General features: G+C 44.8%; 1 protein-coding gene across 5 annotated transcripts in view; it reads right to left on the reverse strand.

Annotated features, from left to right (window-relative positions):
* The window catches only part of LOC121555367 (rho GTPase-activating protein 44-like), a 124410-nt gene that overhangs the window by 38533 nt on the left and 64294 nt on the right, over positions 1–21583 (reverse strand). For all 5 annotated transcript variants that reach the window (XR_006661204.1, XM_045221471.1, XM_045221470.1 and 2 more), the window contains exons 2-12: positions 19191–19230; positions 18974–19096; positions 18696–18772; positions 17765–17876; positions 16998–17074; positions 16587–16704; positions 14375–14443; positions 13715–13796; positions 13423–13550; positions 10586–10697; positions 7225–7306 (exon numbers count right to left, since the gene is read on the reverse strand). Coding sequence is in view for 4 of the 5 variants with exons in the window: in XM_045221471.1 (XP_045077406.1) it covers positions 7225–7306; positions 10586–10697; positions 13423–13550; positions 13715–13796; positions 14375–14443; positions 16587–16704; positions 16998–17074; positions 17765–17876; positions 18696–18772; positions 18974–19096; positions 19191–19230 (1020 nt within the window). In the remaining variant the exon portion in view is untranslated. The remainder of the gene's footprint in view (positions 1–7224; positions 7307–10585; positions 10698–13422; positions 13551–13714; positions 13797–14374; positions 14444–16586; positions 16705–16997; positions 17075–17764; positions 17877–18695; positions 18773–18973; positions 19097–19190; positions 19231–21583) is intronic.

Raw genomic sequence — 21583 nt, forward strand, 5'->3', positions numbered from 1 at the left:
TGTTATCTGTAGAAGATATGCTGTGGTTATGAAGGGATCTGGTATCTGTAGTAGAGATGCTGTAGTTATAAAGGGATATGTTATCTGTAGTAGAGATGATGTGGTTATGAAGGGATCTGTTATAAATAAATAAATAAATTGGTCATTTAGCAGACGCTCTTATCCAGAGCGACTTACAGTTATCTGTAGTAGAGATGCTGTGGTTATGAAGGGATCTGTTATCTGTAGTGGAGATGCTGTGGTTATGAAGGGATTTGATATCTGTAGTGGAGATGCTGTGATTATGAAGGGATCTGTTATCTGTAGTAGATATGATGTGGTTATGAAGGGATCTGTTATCTGTAGTGGAGATGCTGTAGTTATGAAGGGATATGTTATCTGTAGTAGAGATACTGTGGCTATGAAGGGATCTGTTATCTGTAGTGGAGATGCTGTGGTTATGAAGGGATCTGTTATCTGTAGTGGAGATGCTGTAGTTATGAAGGAATATGTTATCTGTAGTGGAGATGCTGTAGTTATGAAGGGATATGTTAGCTGTAGTAGAGATACTGTGGTTATGAAGGGATCTGTCATCTGTAGTAGAGATACTGTGGTTATGAAGGGATCTGTTATCTGTAGAAGAGATGCTGTGGTTATGAAGGGATCTGGTATCTGTAGTAGAGATGCTGTAGTTATGAAGGGATCTGTTATCTGTATCTGTAGTAGAGATACTGTGGTTATGAAGGGATCTGTTATCTGTAGTAGAGATGCTGTGGTTATGAAGGGATCTGTTATCTGTAGTAGAGATGCTGTGGTTATGAAGGGATATGTTATCTGTAGTAGAGATGCTGTGGTTATGAAGGGATTTGATATCTGTAGTGGAGATGCTGTGATTATGAAAGGATCTGTTATCTGTAGTAGAGATACTGTGGTTATAAAGGGATATGTTATCTGTAGTAGAGATGCTGTGGTTATGAAGGGATTTGTTATCTGTAGTGGAGATGCTGTGATTATGAAGGGATCTGTTATCTGTAGTAGATATGATGTGGTTATGAAGGGATCTGTTATCTGTAGTGGAGATGATGTAGTTATGAAGGGATATGTTATCTGTAGTAGAGATACTGTGGTTATGAAGGGATCTGTTATCTGTAGTGGAGATGCTGTGGTTATGAAGGGATCTGTTATCTGTAGTAGAGATACTGTGGTTATGAAGGGATCTGTTATCTGTAGTGGAGATGCTGTGGTTATGAAGGGATCTGGTATCGGTAGTAGAGATACTGTAGTTATGAAGGGATCTGTTATCTGTAGTAGAAATACTGTGGTTATGAAGGGATCTGTTATCTGTAGTAGAGATGCTGTGGTTATGAAGGGATCTGTCATCTGTAGTAGATATACTGTGGTTATGAAGGGATCTGTTATCTGTAGAAGAGATGCTGTGGTTATGAAGGGATCTGGTATCTGTAGTAGAGATGCTGTAGTTATGAAGGGATCTGTTATCTGTATCTGTAGTAGAGATACTGTGGTTATGAAGGGATCTGTTATCTGTAGTAGAGATGCTGTGGTTATGAAGGGATCTGTTATCTGTAGTAGAGATGCTGTGGTTATGAAGGGATATGTTATCTGTAGTAGAGATGCTGTGGTTATTGTCACGCTCTGGCTCCGGGACTGTGTATTTTGAGCCAGGGTGTGTTCATTTGGTTGTGTTTGGTATTGGTTGTGTTGTATTTGGTTGTGTTTCCTTGTTTGGTCGTGTGACTCCCAATCAGTGGTAACGAGTGTCAGCTGTCGGCTCGTTATCTCTGATTGGGAGCCATATTTATACTGTCAGTGTTCACCTTAGTGTTGTGGGTTTTTGTTCCGTATCAGTCATTGTAACTGAGGACTTCACGATTCGTCATTGTTTGTTGTTTTGTATTGAGTACTTTAATTTAATAAAGTCATGTTCAGTATCGCACGCTGTGCCTTGGTCCACTCACTTAGTAGACGTTCGTGACAGAAAAACCCACCGTACCAGGACCACAGCGTGTCCAGGAGCCAAGGGTCTGGACATGGGAGGAGATTTTGGATGGTAAAGGGTCTTGGACTTGGGAGGAAATCCTGGATGGGATGGATCGCCGGCCATGGAGTAAAACAGTGGAGAGGCGACTGAGAGAGGAGCAACGGCGTCAGCAGGGCCATCGTCGGAAGGACGAGAGGCAACCCCAAAAAGTTTTTTGGGGGGGGCACATGGCTTGGGCGGCTGGGCAGCAGGAGGCTGCCACAGAGAGACGTGGAGAGAAGGCTACCGGATTACGGGAGCCATTGGCGAGTAGAGGGAGGGAAGTAGTTGAGGCACGGCGTGAAAGACTGAGGTGTGTTACCAGTCCGGTCCGGCCCGTTCCTGATCCCCGGTTAAGGCCAGTGGTGTGTGTTCCCAGTACGGACCGACCTGTTCCTACTCCACGCACCAAGTCCACGGTGTGCGTCGCCAGCCCAGCCCGGCCTGTTCCTGCTCCACGCACAAAGCCTACGGTGTGCGTCGCCAGCCCAGCCCGGCCTGTTCCTGCTCCACGCACAAAGCCTACGGTGTGCGTCGCCAGCCCAGCCCGGCCTGTTCCTGCTCACGCACAAAGCCTACGGTGTGCGTCGCCAGCCCAGCCCAGCCTGTTCCTGCTCCACGCACAAAGCCTACGGTGTGCGTCGTCAGCCCAGCCCGGCCTGTCCCTGCTCCACGCACAAAGCCTACGGTGTGCGTCGCCAGCCCAGCCCGGCCTGTTCCTGCTCCACGCACAAAGCCTACGGTGTGCGTCGCCAGCCCAGCCCGGCCTGTTCCTGCTCCACGCACAAAGCCTACGGTGTGCGTCGCCAGCCCAGCCCGGCCTGTTCCTGCTCCACGCACAAAGCCTACGGTGTGCGTCGCCAGCCAGCCCGGCCTGTCCCTGCTCCACGCACAAAGCCTACGGTGTGCGTCGCCAGCCCAGCCCGGCCTGTCCCTGCTCTACGCACAAAGCCTACGGTGTGCGTCGTCGGCCTGGTCCAGCCCGTTCCTGCTACTCGCACCAAGCCAAGGGTGCGAGTCGTCAGCCTGGTCCAGCCCGTCCCTGCTCCACGCACTAGGTCCACGGTGTGTGTCGCCGGCCCAACCCGGCCTGTTCCTGCCACTCGCACCAAGCCAAGGGTGCGAGTTGTCAGCCGGATTCAGCCTGTTCCTGCCACTCGCACCAAGTCAAGGGTGCGAGTCGTCAGCCGGATTCAGCCCATTCCTGCTACTCGCACCAAGCCAAGGGTGCGAGTCGTCAGCCGGATTCAGCCCATTCCTGCTACTCGCACCAAGCCAGGGATGCGAGTCTTCAGCCTGGTGAGGCCTGTTCCGGCTCCACGCACCATGCAAAGGGTGCGTATCGTCTGCCAGGTCCGGTCCATTCCTGCCTCACGCGCCAAGCCAGGGGGTGCGCGTCGGCAGTCCTGATCCAGCTAACTGGGTCAGATCGGACTGGGGGCACTACGGGGGATTGTAGTAGGGTGGTGGTCAAGCCCGGAGCCGGAGCCGCCTCCGAGGAGCAACACTCCACCCAGCCCTCCCCTATTTGGGGTGTGGCGCGGTCGGAGTCCGCGCCTTTAGGGGGGGGTACTGTCACGCTCTGGCTCCGGGACTGTGTATTTTGAGCCAGGGTGTGTTCATTTGGTTTTGTTTGGTATTGGTTGTGTTGTATTTGGTTGTGTTTCCTTGTTTGGTCGTGTGACTCCCAATCAGTGGTAACGAGTGTCAGCTGTCGGCTCGTTATCTCTGATTGGGAGCCATATTTATACTGTCAGTGTTCACCTTAGTGTTGTGGGTTTTTGTTCCGTATCAGTCATTGTAACTGAGGACTTCACGATTCGTCATTGTTTGTTGTTTTGTATTGAGTACTTTAATTTAATAAAGTCATGTTCGTATCGCACGCTGCGCCTTGGTCCACTCACTTAGTAGACGTTCGTGACAGTTATGAAGGGATTTGATATCTGTAGTGGAGATGCTGTGATTATGAAAGGATCTGTTATCTGTAGTAGAGATACTGTAGTTATGAAGGGATCTGTTATCTGTAGTAGATATGATGTGGTTATGAAGGGATCTGTTATCTGTAGTGGAGATGATGTAGTTATGAAGGGATATGTTATATGTAGTAGAGATACTGTGGTTATGAAGGGATCTGTTATCTGTAGTGGAGATGCTGTGGTTATGAAGGGATCTGTTATCTGTAGTAGAGATACTGTGGTTATGAAGGGATCTGTTATCTGTAGTGGAGATGCTGTGGTTATGAAGGGATCTGGTATCGGTAGTAGAGATACTGTAGTTATGAAGGGATCTGTTATCTGTAGTAGAAATACTGTGGTTATGAAGGGATCTGTTATCTGTAGTAGAGATGCTGTGGTTATGAATGGATCTGTTATCTGTAGTAGAGATACTGTGGTTATGAGGGGATCTGTTATCTATAGTAGAGATACTGTGGTTATGATGGGATCTGTTATCTATAGTAGAGATACTGTGGTTATGAGGGGATCTGTTATCTGTAGTAGAGATGCTGTGGTTATGAAGGGATCTGTTATCTGTAGTAGAGATGCTGTGGTTATGAAGGGATATGTTATCTGTAGTGGAGATGATGTGGTTATGAAGGAATCTGTTATCTGTAGTGGAGATGATGTAGTTATGAAGGGATATGTTATCTGTATTAGAGATACTGTGGTTATGAAGGGATCTGTTATCTGTAGTGGAGATGCTGTGGTTATGGAGGGATCTGTTATCTGTAGTAGAGATACTGTGGTTATGAAGGGATCTGTTATCTGTAGTTGAGATGCTGTGGTTATGAAGGGATCTGTTATCTGTAGTAGAGATGCTGTAGTTATGAAGGGATCTGTTATCTGTAGTGGAGATGCTGTAGTTATGAAGGGATATGTTATCTGTAGTAGAGATACTGTGGTTATGAAGGGATCTGTTATCTGTAGTAGAGATACTGTGGTTATGAAGGGATCTGTTATCTGTAGAAGATATGCTGTGGTTATGAAGGGATCTGGTATCTGTAGTAGAGATGCTGTAATTATGAAGGGATCTGTTATCTGTATCTGTAGTAGAGATACTGTGGTTATGAAGGGATATGTTATCTGTAGTAGAGATGATGTGGTTATGAAAAGGATCTGTTATCTGTAGTAGAGATGCTGTGGTTATGAAGGGATCTGTTATCTGTAGTAGAGATGCTGTGGTTATGAAGGGATTTGATATATGTAGTCGAGATGCTATGATTATGAAGGGATCTGTTATCTGTAGTAGATATGATGTGGTTATGAAGGGATCTGTTATCTGTAGTGGAGATGCTGTAGTTATGAAGGGATATGTTATCTGTAGTAGAGATACTGTGGTTATGAAGGGATCTGTTATCTGTAGTGGAGATGATGTAGTTATGAAGGGATATGTTATCTGTATTAGAGATACTGTGGTCATGAAGGGATCTGTTATCTGTAGTGGAGATTTTGTGGTTATGAAGGGATCTGTTATCTGTAGTAGAGATACTGTGGTTATGAAGGGATCTGTTATCTGTAGTGGAGATGCTGTGGTTATGAAGGGATCTGTTATCTGTAGTAGAGATGCTGTAGTTATGAAGGGATCTGTTATCTGTAGTGGAGATGCTGTAGTTATGAAGGGATATGTTATCTGTAGTAGAGATACTGTGGTTATGAAGGGATCTGTTATCTGTAGTAGAGATGCTGTGGTTATGAAGGGATCTGTTATCTGTAGTAGAGATGCTGTGGTTATGAAGGGATTTGATATATGTAGTCGAGATGCTATGATTATGAAGGGATCTGTTATCTGTAGTAGATATGATGTGGTTATGAAGGGATCTGTTATCTGTAGTGGAGATGCTGTAGTTATGAAGGGATATGTTATCTGTAGTAGAGATACTGTGGTTATGAAGGGATCTGTTATCTGTAGTGGAGATGATGTAGTTATGAAGGGATATGTTATCTGTATTAGAGATACTGTGGTCATGAAGGGATCTGTTATCTGTAGTGGAGATTTTGTGGTTATGAAGGGATCTGTTATCTGTAGTAGAGATACTGTGGTTATGAAGGGATCTGTTATCTGTAGTGGAGATGCTGTGGTTATGAAGGGATCTGTTATCTGTAGTAGAGATGCTGTAGTTATGAAGGGATCTGTTATCTGTAGTGGAGATGCTGTAGTTATGAAGGGATATGTTATCTGTAGTAGAGATACTGTGGTTATGAAGGGATCTGTTATCTGTAGTAGAGATACTGTGGTTATGAATGGATCTGTTATCTTTAGTGGAGATGCTGTGGTTATGAAGGTATCTGTTATCTGTAGTAGAGATGCTGTAGTTATGAAGGGATCTGTTATCTGTAGTGGAGATGCTGTAGTTATGAAGGGATACGTTATCTGTAGTAGAGATACTGTGGTTATGAAGGGATCTGTTATCTGTAGTAGAGATACTTTGGTTATGAAGGGATCTGTTATCTGTAGTAGAGATGCTGTAGTTATGAAGGGATCTGTTATCTGTAGTGGATATGCTGTAGTTATGAAGGGATCTGTTATCTGTAGTAGAGATACTGTGGTTATGAAGGGATATGTTATCTGTAGTAGAGATGATGTGGTTATGAAGGGATCTGTTATTTGTAGTAGAGATGCTGTGGTTATGAAGGGATCTGTAGTAGAGATGCTGTGGTTATGAAGGGATTTGATATCTGTAGTGGAGATGCTGTGATTATGAAGGGATCTGTTATCTGTAGTAGATATGATGTGGTTATGAAGGGATCTGTTATCTGTAGTGGAGATGCTGTAGTTATGAAGGGATATGTTATCTGTAGTAGAGATACTGTGGTTATGAAGGGATCTGTTATCTGTAGTGGAGATCCTGTGGTTATGAAGATATCTGTTATCTGTAGTGGAGATGCTGTGGTTATGAAGGGATATGTTATCTGTAGTAGAGATGCTGTAGTTATGAAGGGATATGTTATCTGTAGTAGAGATGCTGTAGTTATGAAGGGATCTATTATCTGTAGTAGAGATGCTGTGTTTTTGTATTTGTTTTTTTTTGTTTTTTTTTTGTCATTTAGCAGACGCTCTTATCCAGAGCGACTTACAGTTAGTGAGTGCATACATTTTATATATTTTTTCATACTGGCCCCCCGTGGGAATCGAACCCACAACCCTGGCATTGCAAGGGATCTGTTATCTGTAGTAGAGATGCTGTGGTTATGAAGGGAATCTCTACTCACTTTGACGCCTGAATCCAGTCCTCGTAAAGTTCACTGGTCATCAGTGGCTCTGGAAGCTCACGGAGGTATGATTTCAGAGCCCCTGCGGAAGACAGGGATGGAGAGACGGAGGGAGAGAGAGAGAGAGGTAGAGAGAAAGAGAACGGGATGGAGAAAGAGGGGGGAGGGAGGGAGGGAGGGAGGGAGGGAGGGAGGGAGGGAGGGAGGGAGGGAGAGAGAGAGAGAGAGAGATGGGAAGAGAGAGAGAGAGAGAGAGAGAGAGAGAGAGAGAGAGAGAGAGAGAGGAGGACAGGAGGATGGAGAAAGAGAGATGGAGAGAGAAAGGGAGGAAGAGAGAGAGAGGGATGGAGAGAGAAAGCAAGGAAGAGAGAAAGAAAGAGAGATAATCTCAATAGGCCTAGGGGAGGTGTGGTTTTCTCTGTTCAGAATACTGATGAGAACACACACACACAACGCTGCCATCCTCCGATTACTCAAGGAAGTGGACAGCAACATTACAAAGAAGCCTTTAGGATAGAGAACATCTAGGGCAAAACACAAGCAGATCATTTGGGAAAGGTTAAGGGATATGTTATTCTAGCCCCACAGCTGAACTCAACTCCAGGGCCAAATCAAGTTTTAGGTGTCAAGTTTTATTGGTCGTATATACGGGATACACATGGCATACACCATCCAATGAAATGCTTACTTGCATGTTCCTTACTCGACAATGCAACAACAATAAGAACTAATGAAAGATAATAATAGGAACATAAAGTAAATGGCTCAATAGAATAAACATTTTAGCATCAGTATAATACAGGAAGGCACAATTTATAGTCCAATATTTACACGTGTTTTGGGGAAGGGGGGATTGGGGGGCAAGTTTAATTGTGCAGTATCATAATAAGAGTCTGGTAGCAGCAGTTGTGATGTGTGTAGAATGAATAGTAGTATATGTGTGTGCGTGTGTGTGTGTGTGTGTGAGTGAGTGCATTTGTGCTAAGGTGCGGAGAATCAGAGCAGTTTCTCAATCCAGTTCAAGTGTTCAACAGTCTGATGGCTTGTAGACAGAAACTGTCTCTGAGCCTTTTAGTATCAGACCTCATGCTCCGATACCATCTGCCTGATGGTGAGGGAGAGAACAGCTCGTGGCTGGGGTGTGTGGGGTCCTTGATGATGCTGCATGCCTTCCTCAGGCACCGTTTCGAGTAGATGTCCTGGATGGGTGAGAGCACGGTCCAATGATGTACTGGGCCGTCTTCACCACCCGCTGGAGGGCCTTGAGGTCGTGGACGGAGCAGTACCAGGCCGTTATGGAACCGGTCAGGATGCTCTCGATGGTGCAGTGTTAGTATTTGGAGAGGACCCGGGGTGGCATGCCAAATTTCTTCAGCTGCCTTAGGAAGTAGAGACGCTGCTGCGCCCTCTTGACAAGAGTGGTGATGTTGTTGGTCCATGTCAAGTCTTCGGTGATGTGGACGCAGAGGAACTTAAAACAGCTGACTCCATCTACTGCAATCCTGACGATGTGGATCCCGGCATGTTCCCTCCTCTGCTTCCTGAGTCAACAATGAACTCATTTGTTTTGCTGACGTTGAAGGAGAGGGTGTTGTCCTGGCACCACAATGCCAGTTCACTTATCTCCTCCCTATAGGCTGACTCGTCATTGTTGGTTATCAGGCCTACAACCGTGGTGTCGTCAGCAAAGTTGATGATGACGTGGTGTCTTGGAAAACTACACGGTCGTGGGTGAACAGGTAGTACAGCAGAGAACTGAGGATGCTCTGAGCTTGGTGTTAAGCTTGGAGGGAACAATAGTGTGTTGAATGCTGAACTGTAGTCAATGAACAGCATTCTCACATAGGAGTTCTTCTTGTCCAGATGTGTTACGGCCGCGTGAATAGCGATGGAAATTGAACCTTGGATCTGTTGGAGCGGTATTCAAATTGGAGTGGGTCCAGTGTGCCTGGCAAGCTGGCCTTGACGTGAGCCATGACCAGCATCTCGAAGCACTTCATGATGACCAGCGTCAGTGCGATGGGGCGATAGTCATTTGGGCATGTCATATTGTCTTTCTTGGACACTGGGACGATGGTGGTCTCCTTGAATGGCTCCCTAATCCCTACATAATGCACTACTTTTGACCAGAGCCATATGGGCCAGGGGTCAAAAGTAGTACACTGTAGAGGGAATATGGTGTCATTTGGGATGCAGGCCAGCTCTCTACTGGAGGAGGAGGATGTTAGGAAAGAGGCAACAAGGAAATAGGCAACAAGGTGTGAAAGACAACAGTCCACAAACACAAGAAGCCTCTACTTGATTGTGTTGACCTAACATTGATTGATATATTTCTGGAGGCATGGATCTCCTGAAAGCAGAGTTCTATCTGATGGTTATATATAGACAATGGAGCTAGCTAAAGGCTTGTTGTTATGGAGACCAGAGCCTGCGCCAGAGAGAGAGAGGTGCGAGGCGTGTGTGTGGGTGTAAATTCATCTGTGATGGTGTGTGTGTGTGTGTGTGTGTGTGTGTGTGTGTGTGTGTGTGTGTGTGTGTGTGTGTGTGTGTGTGTGTGTGTGTGTGTGTGTGTGTGTGTGTGTGTGTGTGTGTGTGTGTGTCAGACCTGGGTTCAAATACATGGGTATTTGAGTATATATACTGAACAAAAATACAAATGCAACATGCAACAATTTCAAAGATTTTACTGAGTTACAGTTACAGTTTATATAAGGAAATCAGTTAATTGAAATACATTCATTAGGCCCTAATCTATGGATTTCGCATGACTGAGAATGCAGGTGGACATTTCTGCAGTCAGCATGCTCATTCAAAACTTGAGACATCTGTGATATTGTGTTGTGTGACAAAACTGCACATTTTAGAGTGGCCTTTTATTGTCCCCAGCACAAGGTGCACCTGTGTAATGATCATGCTGTTTAATCAGCTTCTTGATATGCCACACCTGTCAGGTGGATGGTTATTTTAGCAAAGAAGAATTGGTCACTAACAGGGATGTAAACAAATGTATTCACAAATTTGAGATAAATAAGCTTTTTGTGAGTATGGAACATTTCTGGGATCTTTTATTTCAGTTAATGAAACATGGGACCAACACTTTACATGTTGCGTTTATATTCTGTTCAGTGTAGTATTTCAAATACTTTTTTTCTGTGTATTTGAATTTTGTGTATTTTAATGGCTATTTGTAAAAACGAAACAGTCGATCAAATTATATTTGAGAGTATTTTCAAATACTTCTTTCAAATACTATTTTCAAATACCTGTGTTAAATGCATGGGAGTGTATTTGTCAGTGTATTTGAGTATTTTCAAATACTGTGTGTGTGTCTATATGTGTGTGTGTGGGTGTGTAAGGTAACCTGCGATGGCGTGAGGGTCAGCTGAATACTCCTGTACATCCATAACACCACAGTCCAGGGAGGCCTTCAGCTTCTTCAGCTTGGAGGCCGAGGGGGCCACTCTGAACAGACCCTATACACACAGGGAGTCAGCAAGACAGGAAGACAAGAAGACAGGGAGTCAGGAAGACAGAGAGTCAGAGCAGGGCCATCATAGAGATAAATACTGAAACATAAATGTAGTACATACAATATCTCTGTCTACAATAAGCACTCTAACAGCTAAATCCTATATTAACTCTATTCTGAAATCAGAATGTAAAGCAGCGTTAAATTGGCTTAATCTGGGACTGGGAAACGTAGTGTTAAGAAGGCTTCATCTGGGTCTGGGAAACGTAATAGTGTTAAGTAGGCTTCATCTGGGTCTGGGAAACTTAGTAGTGCTAAGTAGGATTTATCTGGGTCTGGGAAACTTACTAGTGTTAAGTAGTCTTCATCTGGGTCTGGGAAACTTAGTGTTAAGTAGACTTCATCTGGGTCTGGGAAACTTAGTAGTGTTAAGTAGTCTTCGTCTGGGTCTGGGAAACTTAGTATAAATATATAAATATATAAATAATATAATATGCCATTTAGCAGACGCTTTTATCCAAAGCGACTTAGAGTCATGCGTGCATACATTTTTTATTTTTTTTTGTGTAGTGTTAAGTAGTCTTCATCTGGGTCTGGGAAACTTTGTGTTAAGTAGTCTTCATCTGGGTCTGAGAAACTTAGTGTTAAGTAGTCTTCATCTGGGTCTGGGAAACTTAGTAGTGTTAAGTAGGCCTTATCTGGGTCTGGGAAACGTAGTAGTGTTAAGTAGGCTATATCTGGGTCTGGGAAACAAAGTATATGTAAGTAGGCTTTATCTGGGTCTGGGAAACTTTGTAGTGTTAAGTAGTCTTCATCTGGGTCTGGGAAACTTAGTGTTAGGTAGTCTTCATCTGGGTCTGGGACTCTTAGTGTTAAACAGTCTTTATCTGGGTCTGGGAAACTTAGTAGTGTTAACTAGGCTTTATCTGGGTCTGGGAAACGTACTAGTGTTAAGTAGTATTCATTTGGGTCTGGGAAACTTATTGTTAAGTAGGCTACATCTAGGTCTGGGAAAAGTAATAGTCTTAAGTAGGCTTCATCTGGGTCTGGGAAACATAGTAGTGGTAAGTAGGCTTCATCTGGGTCTGGGAAACTTAGTGTTAAGTAGTCTTCATCTGGGTCTGGGAAACTTAGTAGTGTTAAGTAGTCTTCATCTGGGTCTGGGAAACGTAGTGTTAAGTAGGCTTCATCTGGGTCTAGGAAACTTAGTGTTAAGTAGTCTTCATCTGGGTCTGGGAAACTTAGTGTTAAGTAGTCTTCATCTGATTCTGGGAAACTTAGTGTTAAGTAGTCTTCATCTGGGTCTGGGAAATGTAGTAGTGTTAAGTAGGTTTTATCTGGGTCTGGGAAACTTAATAGTGTTAAGTAGGCTTTATCTGGGTCTGGGAAACGTAATAGTGTTAAGTAGGCTATATCTGGGTCTGGGAAACTAAGTAGTGTTAAGTAGGCTTTATATGGGCCTGGGAAACTTAGTAGTGTTAAGTAGTATTCATCTGGGTCTGGGAAACTTAGTGTTAAGGAGTCTTCATCTGGGTCTGGGAAACTTAGTAGTGTTAAGTAGGATTTATCTGGGTCTGGGAAACTTAGTAGTGTTAAGTAGGCTTTATCTGGGTCTGGGAAACTTAGTAAAGTTAAGTAGGCTTTATCTGGTTCTGGGAAACTTAGTGTTAAGTAGTCTTCATCTGGGTCTGGGAAACTTAGTGTTAAGTAGTCTTCATCTGGGTCTAGGAAACTTAGTGTTAAGTAGTCTTCATCTGGGTCTGGGAAACTTAGTGTTAAGTATTCTTCATCTGGGTCTGGGAAACTTAGTGTTAAGTAGTCTTCATCTGGGTCTGGGAAACGTAGTGTTAAGTAGTATTCATATGGGTCTGGGAACCTTAGTAGTGCTAAGTAGGCTTTATATGGGCCTAGGAAACTTAGTAGTGTTAAGTAGTCTTCATCTGGGTCTGGGAAACTTACTATTTTTAAGTAGTCTTCATCTGGGTCTGGGAAACTTAGTGTTAAGTAGGCTACATCTAGGTCTGGGAAAAGTAATAGTCTTAAGTAGGCTTCATCGGGGTCTGGGAAACTTAGTAGTGTAAAGTAGGCTTTATCTGGGTCTGAGAAACATATTAGTGTTAAGTAGTCTTCATCTAGGTCTGGGAAACTTAGTGTTAAGTAGTCTTCGTCTGGGTCTGGGAAACTTAGTAGTGTTAAGTAGTCTTCGTCTGGGTCTGGGAAACGTAGTGTTAAGTAGTATTCATATGGGTCTGGGAACCTTAGTAGTGTTAAGTAGGCTTTATATGGGCCTGGGAAACTTAGTAGTGTTAAGTAGTCTTCATCTGGGTCTGGGAAACTTAGTGTTAAGTAGTCTTCATCTGGGTCTGAGAAACTTAGTGTTAAGTAGTCTTCATCTGGGTCTGGGAAACTTAGTGTTAAGTATTCTTCATATGGGTCTGGGAAAAGTAGTGTTAAGTAGTCTTCATCTGGGTCTGGGAAACTTAGTGTTAAGTAGCCTTCATCTGGGTCTGGGAAACTTAGTGTTAAGTATTCTTCATCTGGGTCTGGGAAATGTAGTGTTAAGTAGTCTTCATCTGGGTCTGGGAAACTTTGTGTTAAGTAGTCTTCATCTGGGTCTGGGAAACTTAGTGTTAAGTAGTCTTCATCTGGGTCTGGGAAACTTTGTGTTAAGTAGTCTTCATCTGGGTCTGGGAAACTTAGTGTTAAGTAGGCTTCATTTTTTTCTCTACCTCCTCCTGCATGCCACACTCCAGCAGCATAGTGACACAGGCCTCGATGGGGAAGGCGATCTCTCTACTGCTGATGGTCAGGTGTTCCTCCAGGGCCTTGCCATATGACGGCTTCTCCACCCACGCCTCTGTGGTGGCACAACACATCATACAACAGTTAGGCACACGAGGAGCAGACAGGCATGGACACATACACATGTGCAGGCATGGACGAGCTCACACACACACACACAGACACGCGTAAATGTGCACACACACACACACACACACACATACACACACATTAACTCACCCTGGTGAGCTTTAATGGTGGGCAAGACACTCTGGAGGATCTCTAGAGACTTCCTGTGATATTCTGCCTGGATCTCTATGAGCTACAGAGAGACGCACAGAGACACAGGGACAGAGAGGGGGACAGAGACACAGGGACAGAGAGGGAGACAGATACACAGGGACATAGAGGGGGACAGAGACACAGGGACAGAGAGGGGACAGAGACACAGGGACAGAGAGGGGGACAGAGACACAGGAACAGAGAGGGGACAGAGACACAGGGACAGAGAGGGGACAGAGACACAGGGACAGAGAGGGGGACAGAGACACAGGGACAGAGAGGGGACAGAGACACAGGGACAGAGAGGGGAACAGAGACACAGGGACAGAGAGGGAGACAGAGACACAGGGACAGAGAGTGAGACAGAGACACAGGGACAGAGAGGGAGACAGAGACACAGGGACAGAGAGGGGACAGAGAGACAAAGGGACAGCGAGGGAGATAGAGACACAGGGACAGAGAGGGGACAGAGAGACAAAGGGACAGAGAGACACACAGGGAAACAGAGGGACAGAGGGGTAAAAAAGGTGAGGTTTAAACACCTGCTCAGCTATATGACTGTAACATGAGTCAAGGTCATCTGAAGGGTAAATGCATTGATTCAGAAAATGTACTAACCGTCTGAAAGTAGTTTGCATAGTCTATTTCTTTGGCCACAAAATTATACATATCTGCTGATAGTTGATCCTGGAAAAGAGGATAAGAAATGACCTTTAACCTTAATGCCACCTGTAACCTTGTAGTGGTTAATGCAGCCTGTGACCTTGTATTGGTTAATGCAGCCTGTAACCTTGTAGTGGTTAATGCAGCCTGTAACCCTGTAGTGGTTAATGCAGCCTGTAACCTTGTGGTGGTTAATGCAGTCTGTAACTTTGTGGTGGTTAATGCAACCTGTAACTTTGCAGTGGTTAATGCAGTCTGTAACCTTGTGGTGGTTAATGCAACCTGTAACTTTGTAGTGGTTAATGCAGCCTGTAACCTTGTAGTGGTTAATGCAGCCTGTAACCTTGTGGTGGTTAATGCAGCCTGTAACCTTGTGGTAGTTAATGCAGCCTGTAACCTTGTAGTGGTTAATGCAGCCTGTAACCTTGTGGTGGTTAATGCAGCCTGTAACCTTGTAGTGGTTAATGCAGCCTGTAACCTTGTAGTGGTTAATGCAACCTGTAACTTTGTAGTGGTTAATGCAGCCTGTAACCTTGTAGTGGTTAATGCAACCTGTAACCTTGTGGTGGTTAATGCAGCCTGTAACCTTGTGGTAGTTAATGCAGCCTGTAACCTTGTAGTGGTTAATGCAGCCTGTAACCTTGTGGTGGTTATTGCAGCCTGTAACCTTGTAGTGGTTAATGCAGCCTGTAACCTTAATGCAGCCTGTAACCTTGTAGTGGTTAATGCAACCTGTAACCTTGTGGTGGTTAATGCAGCCTGTAACCTTGTAGTGGTTAATGCAGCCTGTAACCTTGTAGTGGTTAATGCAGCCTGTAACCTTGTGGTGGTTAATGCAGCCTGTAACCTTGTAGTGGTTAATGCAGCCTGTAACCTTGTGGTGGTTAATGCAGCCTGTAACATTGTGGTGGTTAATGCAGCCTGTAACCTTGTAGTGGTTAATGCGGCCTGTAACCTTGTAGTGGTTAATGCAGCCTGTAACCTTAATGCAGCCTGTAACCTTGTGATGGTTAATGCAGCCTGTAACCTTGTAGTGGTTAATGCAGCCTGTAACCTTGTAGTGGTTAATGCAGCCTGTAACCTTTTAGTGGTTAATGCAGCCTGTAACCTTGTAGTGGTAAATGCAGCCTGTAACCTTAATGCAGCCTGTAACCTTGTAGTGGTTAATGCAACCTGTAACCTTGTGGTGGTTAATGCAGCCTGTAACCTTGTAGTGGTTAATGCAGCCTGTAACCTTGTAGTGGTTAATGCAGCCTGTAACCTTGTGGTGGTTAATGCAGCCTGTAACCTTGTAGTGGTTAATGCAGCCTGTAACCTTGTGGTGGTTAATGCAGCCTGTAACCTTGTAGTGGTTAATGCAGCCTGTAACCTTGTGGTGGTTAATGCAGCCTGTAACCTTGTAGTGGTTAATGCAGCCTGTAACCTTGTAGTGGTTAATGCAGCCTGTAACCTTGTGGTGGTTAATGCAGCCTGTAACATTGTGGTGGTTAATGCAGCCTGTAACCTTGTAGTGGTTAATGCGGCCTGTAACCTTGTAGTGGTTAATGCGGCCTGTAACCTTGTAGTGGTTAATGCGGCCTGTAACCTTGTAGTGGTTAATGCAGCCTTAACCTTAATGCAGCCTGTAACCTTGTGATGGTTAATGCAGCCTGTAACCTTGTAGTGGTTAATGCAGCCTGTAACCTTGTAGTGGTTAATGCAGCCTGTAACCTTGTGGTGGTTAATGCAGCCTGTAACCTTGTAGTGGTAAATGCAGCCTGTAACCTTTATGCAGCCTGTAACCTTGTGGTGGTTAATGCAGCCTGTAACCTTGTGGTGGTTAATGCAGCCTGTAACCTTGTAGTGGTAAATGCAGCCTGTAACCTTGTAGTGGTAAATGCAGCCTGTAACCTTGTGGTGGTTAATGCAGCCTGTAACCTTGTAGTGGTTAATGCAGCCTGTAACCCTGTAGTGGTTAATGATGCCTGTAACCTTGTGGTGGTTAATGCAGCCTGTAACCTTGCGGTGGTTAATGCAGCCTGTAACCTTGTGGCAGTTAATGCAGCCTGTAACCTTGTGGCAGTTAATGCAGCCTGTAACCTCGTGGTGGTTAATGCAGTTTCATGGTGTGGGGGACTACAGTAGGTGAAGGAAGAGGAGCCTGAACCACTAGAACCCTGTGACTCACCCTGCAGATCTCCATCCTATTGGCTGCCTCCTCCATCTCCTCTCTGAGGGCCTCCCCCTTGGCCCCGCCCGCCTGCAGGTTGCTAGGGTGACTGGAGGACTTGGACGACTGGTGAAACCTACAGGCATGGAGGGGAAAGAAGAAGAGTTAGGAGGGGGGATGGAACACCAACACACAGGCTGCATCCCAAATGGCATCCTATTCTAGGCTATATAGTGCACTACCTTTGACCAGAGCTTGTTAAAAAGTAGTGCACTATATAGGGATTAGGGTGCGATTTGAGACACAACCACGGAGGGAAGGAACATGCTTGTCTAAGCATTATTCTAAACATGAGCATCTCTTAAGAAGTGATCAGTGAAGAGGGTAAAAGGTCCCAGCCTGTATGTTAACATGCATTCCATCCCTCACCGTGTGCGAGCTGAGTCCATGTCCAGGACCAACTTGGCTAAATGTTTCCTCTGTTTCTGGATGTTGGGGATGTCCACCTGGGAAGAGACAGGAACAGATGAAACCTCCTCTATAATGTATCTCCACACATGACTACATTCATTTATCTACTAGTTATCTTGGAGTTGAGATGGGAGGAATATTCTAGCACCCTGAAGGTAATAGACAATAATGAACATGCTGACATTGTGTCTGACGATCACCGTCACTCAGAGATAGTAATGGTGAATGGTGTGGGCTCTCCTAGTCTCTGGACAGACAATAATACCTCATCATAGAGACAGTAGGACTCACCTCATCATAGAGACAGTAGGACTCACCTCATCATAGTGACAGTAGGACTCACCTCATCATAGAGACAGTAGGACTCACCTCATCATAGTGACAGTAGGACTCACCTCATCATAATGACAGTAGGACTCACCTCATCATAGAGACAGTATAACTCACCTCATCATAGAGACAGTAGGACTCACCTCAGCCAGCTCATAGAAACAGTAGGACTCACCTCATCATAGAGACAGTAGAACTCACCTCATCATAGTGACAGTAGGACTCACCTCAGCCAGCTCATAGAGACAGTAGGACTCACCTCATCATGGAGACAGCAGGACTCACCTCGTCATAGAGACAGTAGGACTCACCTCATCATAGAGACAGTAGAACTCACCTCAGCCAGCTCATAGAGACAGTAGGACTCACATCATCATAGAGACAGTAGGACTCACCTCAGCCAGCTCATAGAGAGGCTCCACCACATCCTTCTCTATCTGGAACTCAAACTGAATAAGTTCCTGGGCCAGCTTCTCCTCTGTCTCCCCACACAGGTTCAGCATCTTCCTGTCAAGGGAACAGAGCCAATCACAACCTCAGATAAGTCCCAGCCACAGCCAAACACAACGTCAGCTAGGTCCCTGCCACAGCCAAACACAACGTCAGCTAGGTCCCTGCCACAGCCAAACACAACGTCAGCTAGGTCCCTGCCACAGCCAAACACAACGTCAGCTAGGTCCCTGCCACAGCCAAACACAACGTCAGCTAGGTCCCTGCCACAGCCAATCACAACGTCAGCTAGGTCCCTGCCACAGCCAAACACAACGTCAGCTAGGTCCCTGCCACAGCCAATCACAATGTCAGCTAGGTCCCAGTCAATCACAACATCAGCTAGGACCCGGCCACAACCAATCACAATGTCAGCCACAGCCATAACCAATCACAACGCAGCCATAGCCAATCACAACGTCAGCTAGGACCCGGCCTCAGCTAATCAGAATGCATCGGATAGAGGTCAAGGTCAAGGAGGACAGAGAGGAATTATGGCAGAATCAACTGAAAAAATATGTGTGAGTGAGAGAGACAGAGAGAGAGAGAGAGAGAGAGAGAGAGAGAGAGAGAGAGAGAGAGAGAGAGAGAGAGAGAGAGAGAGAGAGACAGAGACAGAGACAGAGACAGAGAGAGAGAGACCTAGAGAGAGAGAGAAAGCTAGAGAGAGAGAGAGAGAGCGAGATTGAGAGTGCGTGAGTGCGTGAGTGCGTGTTTGTGTGTGCGTTTGTGCTTGTGTGCTTGCGTGTCTGTGTGTGTGTTTGTGTGTGTGTGCATGTGTGTGTGTGTGTGTGTGTGTGTGTGTGTGTGTGTGTGTGTGCGTATACAGGGACTCACCCTAGTAGAGAGTCGTCCCCCAGCACAGCAGCTCCTTCTACCATGCATTGTGCCAGGATGGTTAGTGGTAGCTTTTTCTGATACAAGACAGAAAGTATTAACATACAGTATTTCATATCACAGCACAAGGTAGCAGAACATACTCCTCTGTCACTGTCTGAACAGGGGGAAAATGTGGATATTATGGATTTGTATTTATTCCTGGTTTATTTGAATAGGGAGGGGCAGATAGAAACTCACTGACACATTGAATAAACCAGTCTCTGATAGGTGCTCACCGAGGGAGACTTGACTGATTTCTTCTCTCTCTCGTCGGCGCCTTGCTGGCCCTGCAGGCAGGCGGTCAGCTTCTTGTGAGTGCTGTGGGTCACCTGTTTGACCAGGTCCAACCGCTTCTCCACCTAAACCAGCACAGCAACACGTATCAGACACCATACTGACAGGTAGGCCATAGATCACACACACACACACACACACACACACACACTTATTTACCTGCAGAAGATCGTCGCTTAACACTTCAGTTTTTTCTGCCCTAGAAGGAGAAAACACACCAGTCAGGATTGGGTTAGGGTGAAGAGGGTAGGAGAAAACACACCAGTCAGGATTGGGTTAGGGTGGAGAGGGTAGGAGAAAACACACCAGTCAGGATTGGGTTAGGGTGGAGAGGGTAGGAGAAAACACACCAGTCAGGATTGGGTTAGGGTGGAGAGGGTTTGAATGATTTAACAAGAACACACTCAACAAGCCACTGGGGAATATCCTTAAGTACTTTACGTAGGTCTTTTAACACTTTTAGCTAAGACCATAACATCCACATAATCAAGTTACAGTGCCTTCAGAAAGTATTCATACCCCTTATTCCACATTTTGTTGTGTTACAGCCTGAATTCAAAATGGATAAAGTATGTGTTTTTTTCCGCACCCATCTACACAAAATACCCCATAATGATAAAGTGAAAACATGTTTTTAGAAATCTTACAGAAATATCTCATTTACATAAGTATTCACACCCCTGAGTCAATACTTTGTAGAAGCACCTTTGGCAGCAATTACAGCTGTGAGTCTTTCTTGGTCTCTAAGAGCTTTCCACACCTGGATTGTGCAGCATTTGCCCAAAATTCTTCAAGCTCTGTCAAATTGGTTGTTGATCATTGCTAGACAACCATTTTCAGGTCTTGCCATAGATTTTCAAGTAGATTTATGTCAAAACTGTCACTTGGCCACTCAGGAACATTCACTGTATTCTTGGTAAGCAACTCCAGTGTAGATGTGGCCTTGTGTTTTAGGTTATTGTCCTGCTGAAAGGTGTCTGGTGGAAAGCAGACTGGACCAGGATTTCCTCTAGGATTTTGCCTGTGCTTAGCTCCATTCACTTTATTTTGTATCCTGAAAAACACACCAGCCCTTAACGATTACAAGCATACCCATAACATGATGTAGCCACCACTATGCTTGAAAATATGGAGAGTGGTACTCAATAATGTGTTGTATTGGATTTGACCCAAACATAACACTTTGTATTCAGGACAAAAAGTTAATTGCTTTTCCAAATGTTTTGCAGTATTACTTTAGAGCCTTGTTGTTAACATGATGCATGTTTTGGAAGATTTTTGTATTGTACAGGCTTCCTTCTTTTCACTCTGACAATTAGGTTAGTATTGTGGAGTAACTACAATGTTGTTGATCCATCCTCAGTTTTCTCCTATCACAGCCATTAAACTCTAACTGTTTTAAAGTCACCATTGGCCTCATGGTGAAATCCCTGAGTGTTTTCCTTCCTCTCCGGCAACTGAGTTAGGAAGGACGCCAGTATCTTTGTTGTGACTGGGTGTTTTGATACACCATCCAAAGTGTAATTAATAACTTCACCATACTCAAAGGGATATTCAATGTCTGCTTTTTTTTTACCCATCTACAAATAGGTGCCCTTCTTTGTGAGGCATTGTAAAACCTCCCTGGTCTTTGTGGTTGAATCTGTGTTTGAAATGTACATCTTGACTAAGGGACCTTACAGATAATTGTATGTGTGGGCTACAGAGATGAGGTTGTCATTCAAAAATCCTGTTAAACACTATTATTACACACAGAGTGAGTCCATACAAGTTATTATGTGACTTGTTAAGCACATTTTTACCTCTGAATGTATTTAAAGGCTTGACATAATAAAGGGGTTGAATACTTATTGACTCAAGACATTTCATCTTTTCATTTATTAATTTTTTATTAATTTGTATACATTTCAAAAATATAATTCCACTTTGACATTATGGGATATTGTGTGTAGGCCAGTGACAAAAAATCTAAATGTAATCCATTTTAAATTCAGGCTTTAACACAACAAAATGTGGAGAAAAAAGTGTTGGAGGGGACTGTGCCCATGAACATCCCCCCAGGCCGTGGCTCTGCCTCATGTTTCAAGTCAATAAATAAACAAAATAATTAATTAATTTGCCAAGCTGCCAACAGCAGATGCTTCAAGCTGGATGCTCTCTGATACGCCACAGAGTCCAATGGCAGCAGAGAAACAAACAGGACGGGTGAACAGAGCAGGGAATACAGTGTACTGATGTCAATGACCAGACCCCTGCTGATTAGACCCCTGCTGATTAGACCCCTGCTGATTAGACCACTGCTGATTAGACCACTGCTGATTAGACCCCTGCTGATTAGACCATTGCTGATTAGACCACTGCTGATGAGACCACTGCTGATGAGACCACTGCTGATGAGACCATTGCTGATAAGACCACTGCTGATGAGACCACTGCCGATGAGACCACTGCTTTGCTGTCCTGCTGTGTGAAGGTTGGATGAGAGCCAGGGCTGCATCTCTATAGTCTAATGTGGCTTCTTTCCTTCATCTCCTCTCCATCTACACTGATCT

The sequence above is a fragment of the Coregonus clupeaformis genome, chromosome 7 (genome assembly GCF_020615455.1).
Source record: "Coregonus clupeaformis isolate EN_2021a chromosome 7, ASM2061545v1, whole genome shotgun sequence".
In the NCBI taxonomy this organism is placed as follows: domain Eukaryota; kingdom Metazoa; phylum Chordata; class Actinopteri; order Salmoniformes; family Salmonidae; genus Coregonus; species Coregonus clupeaformis.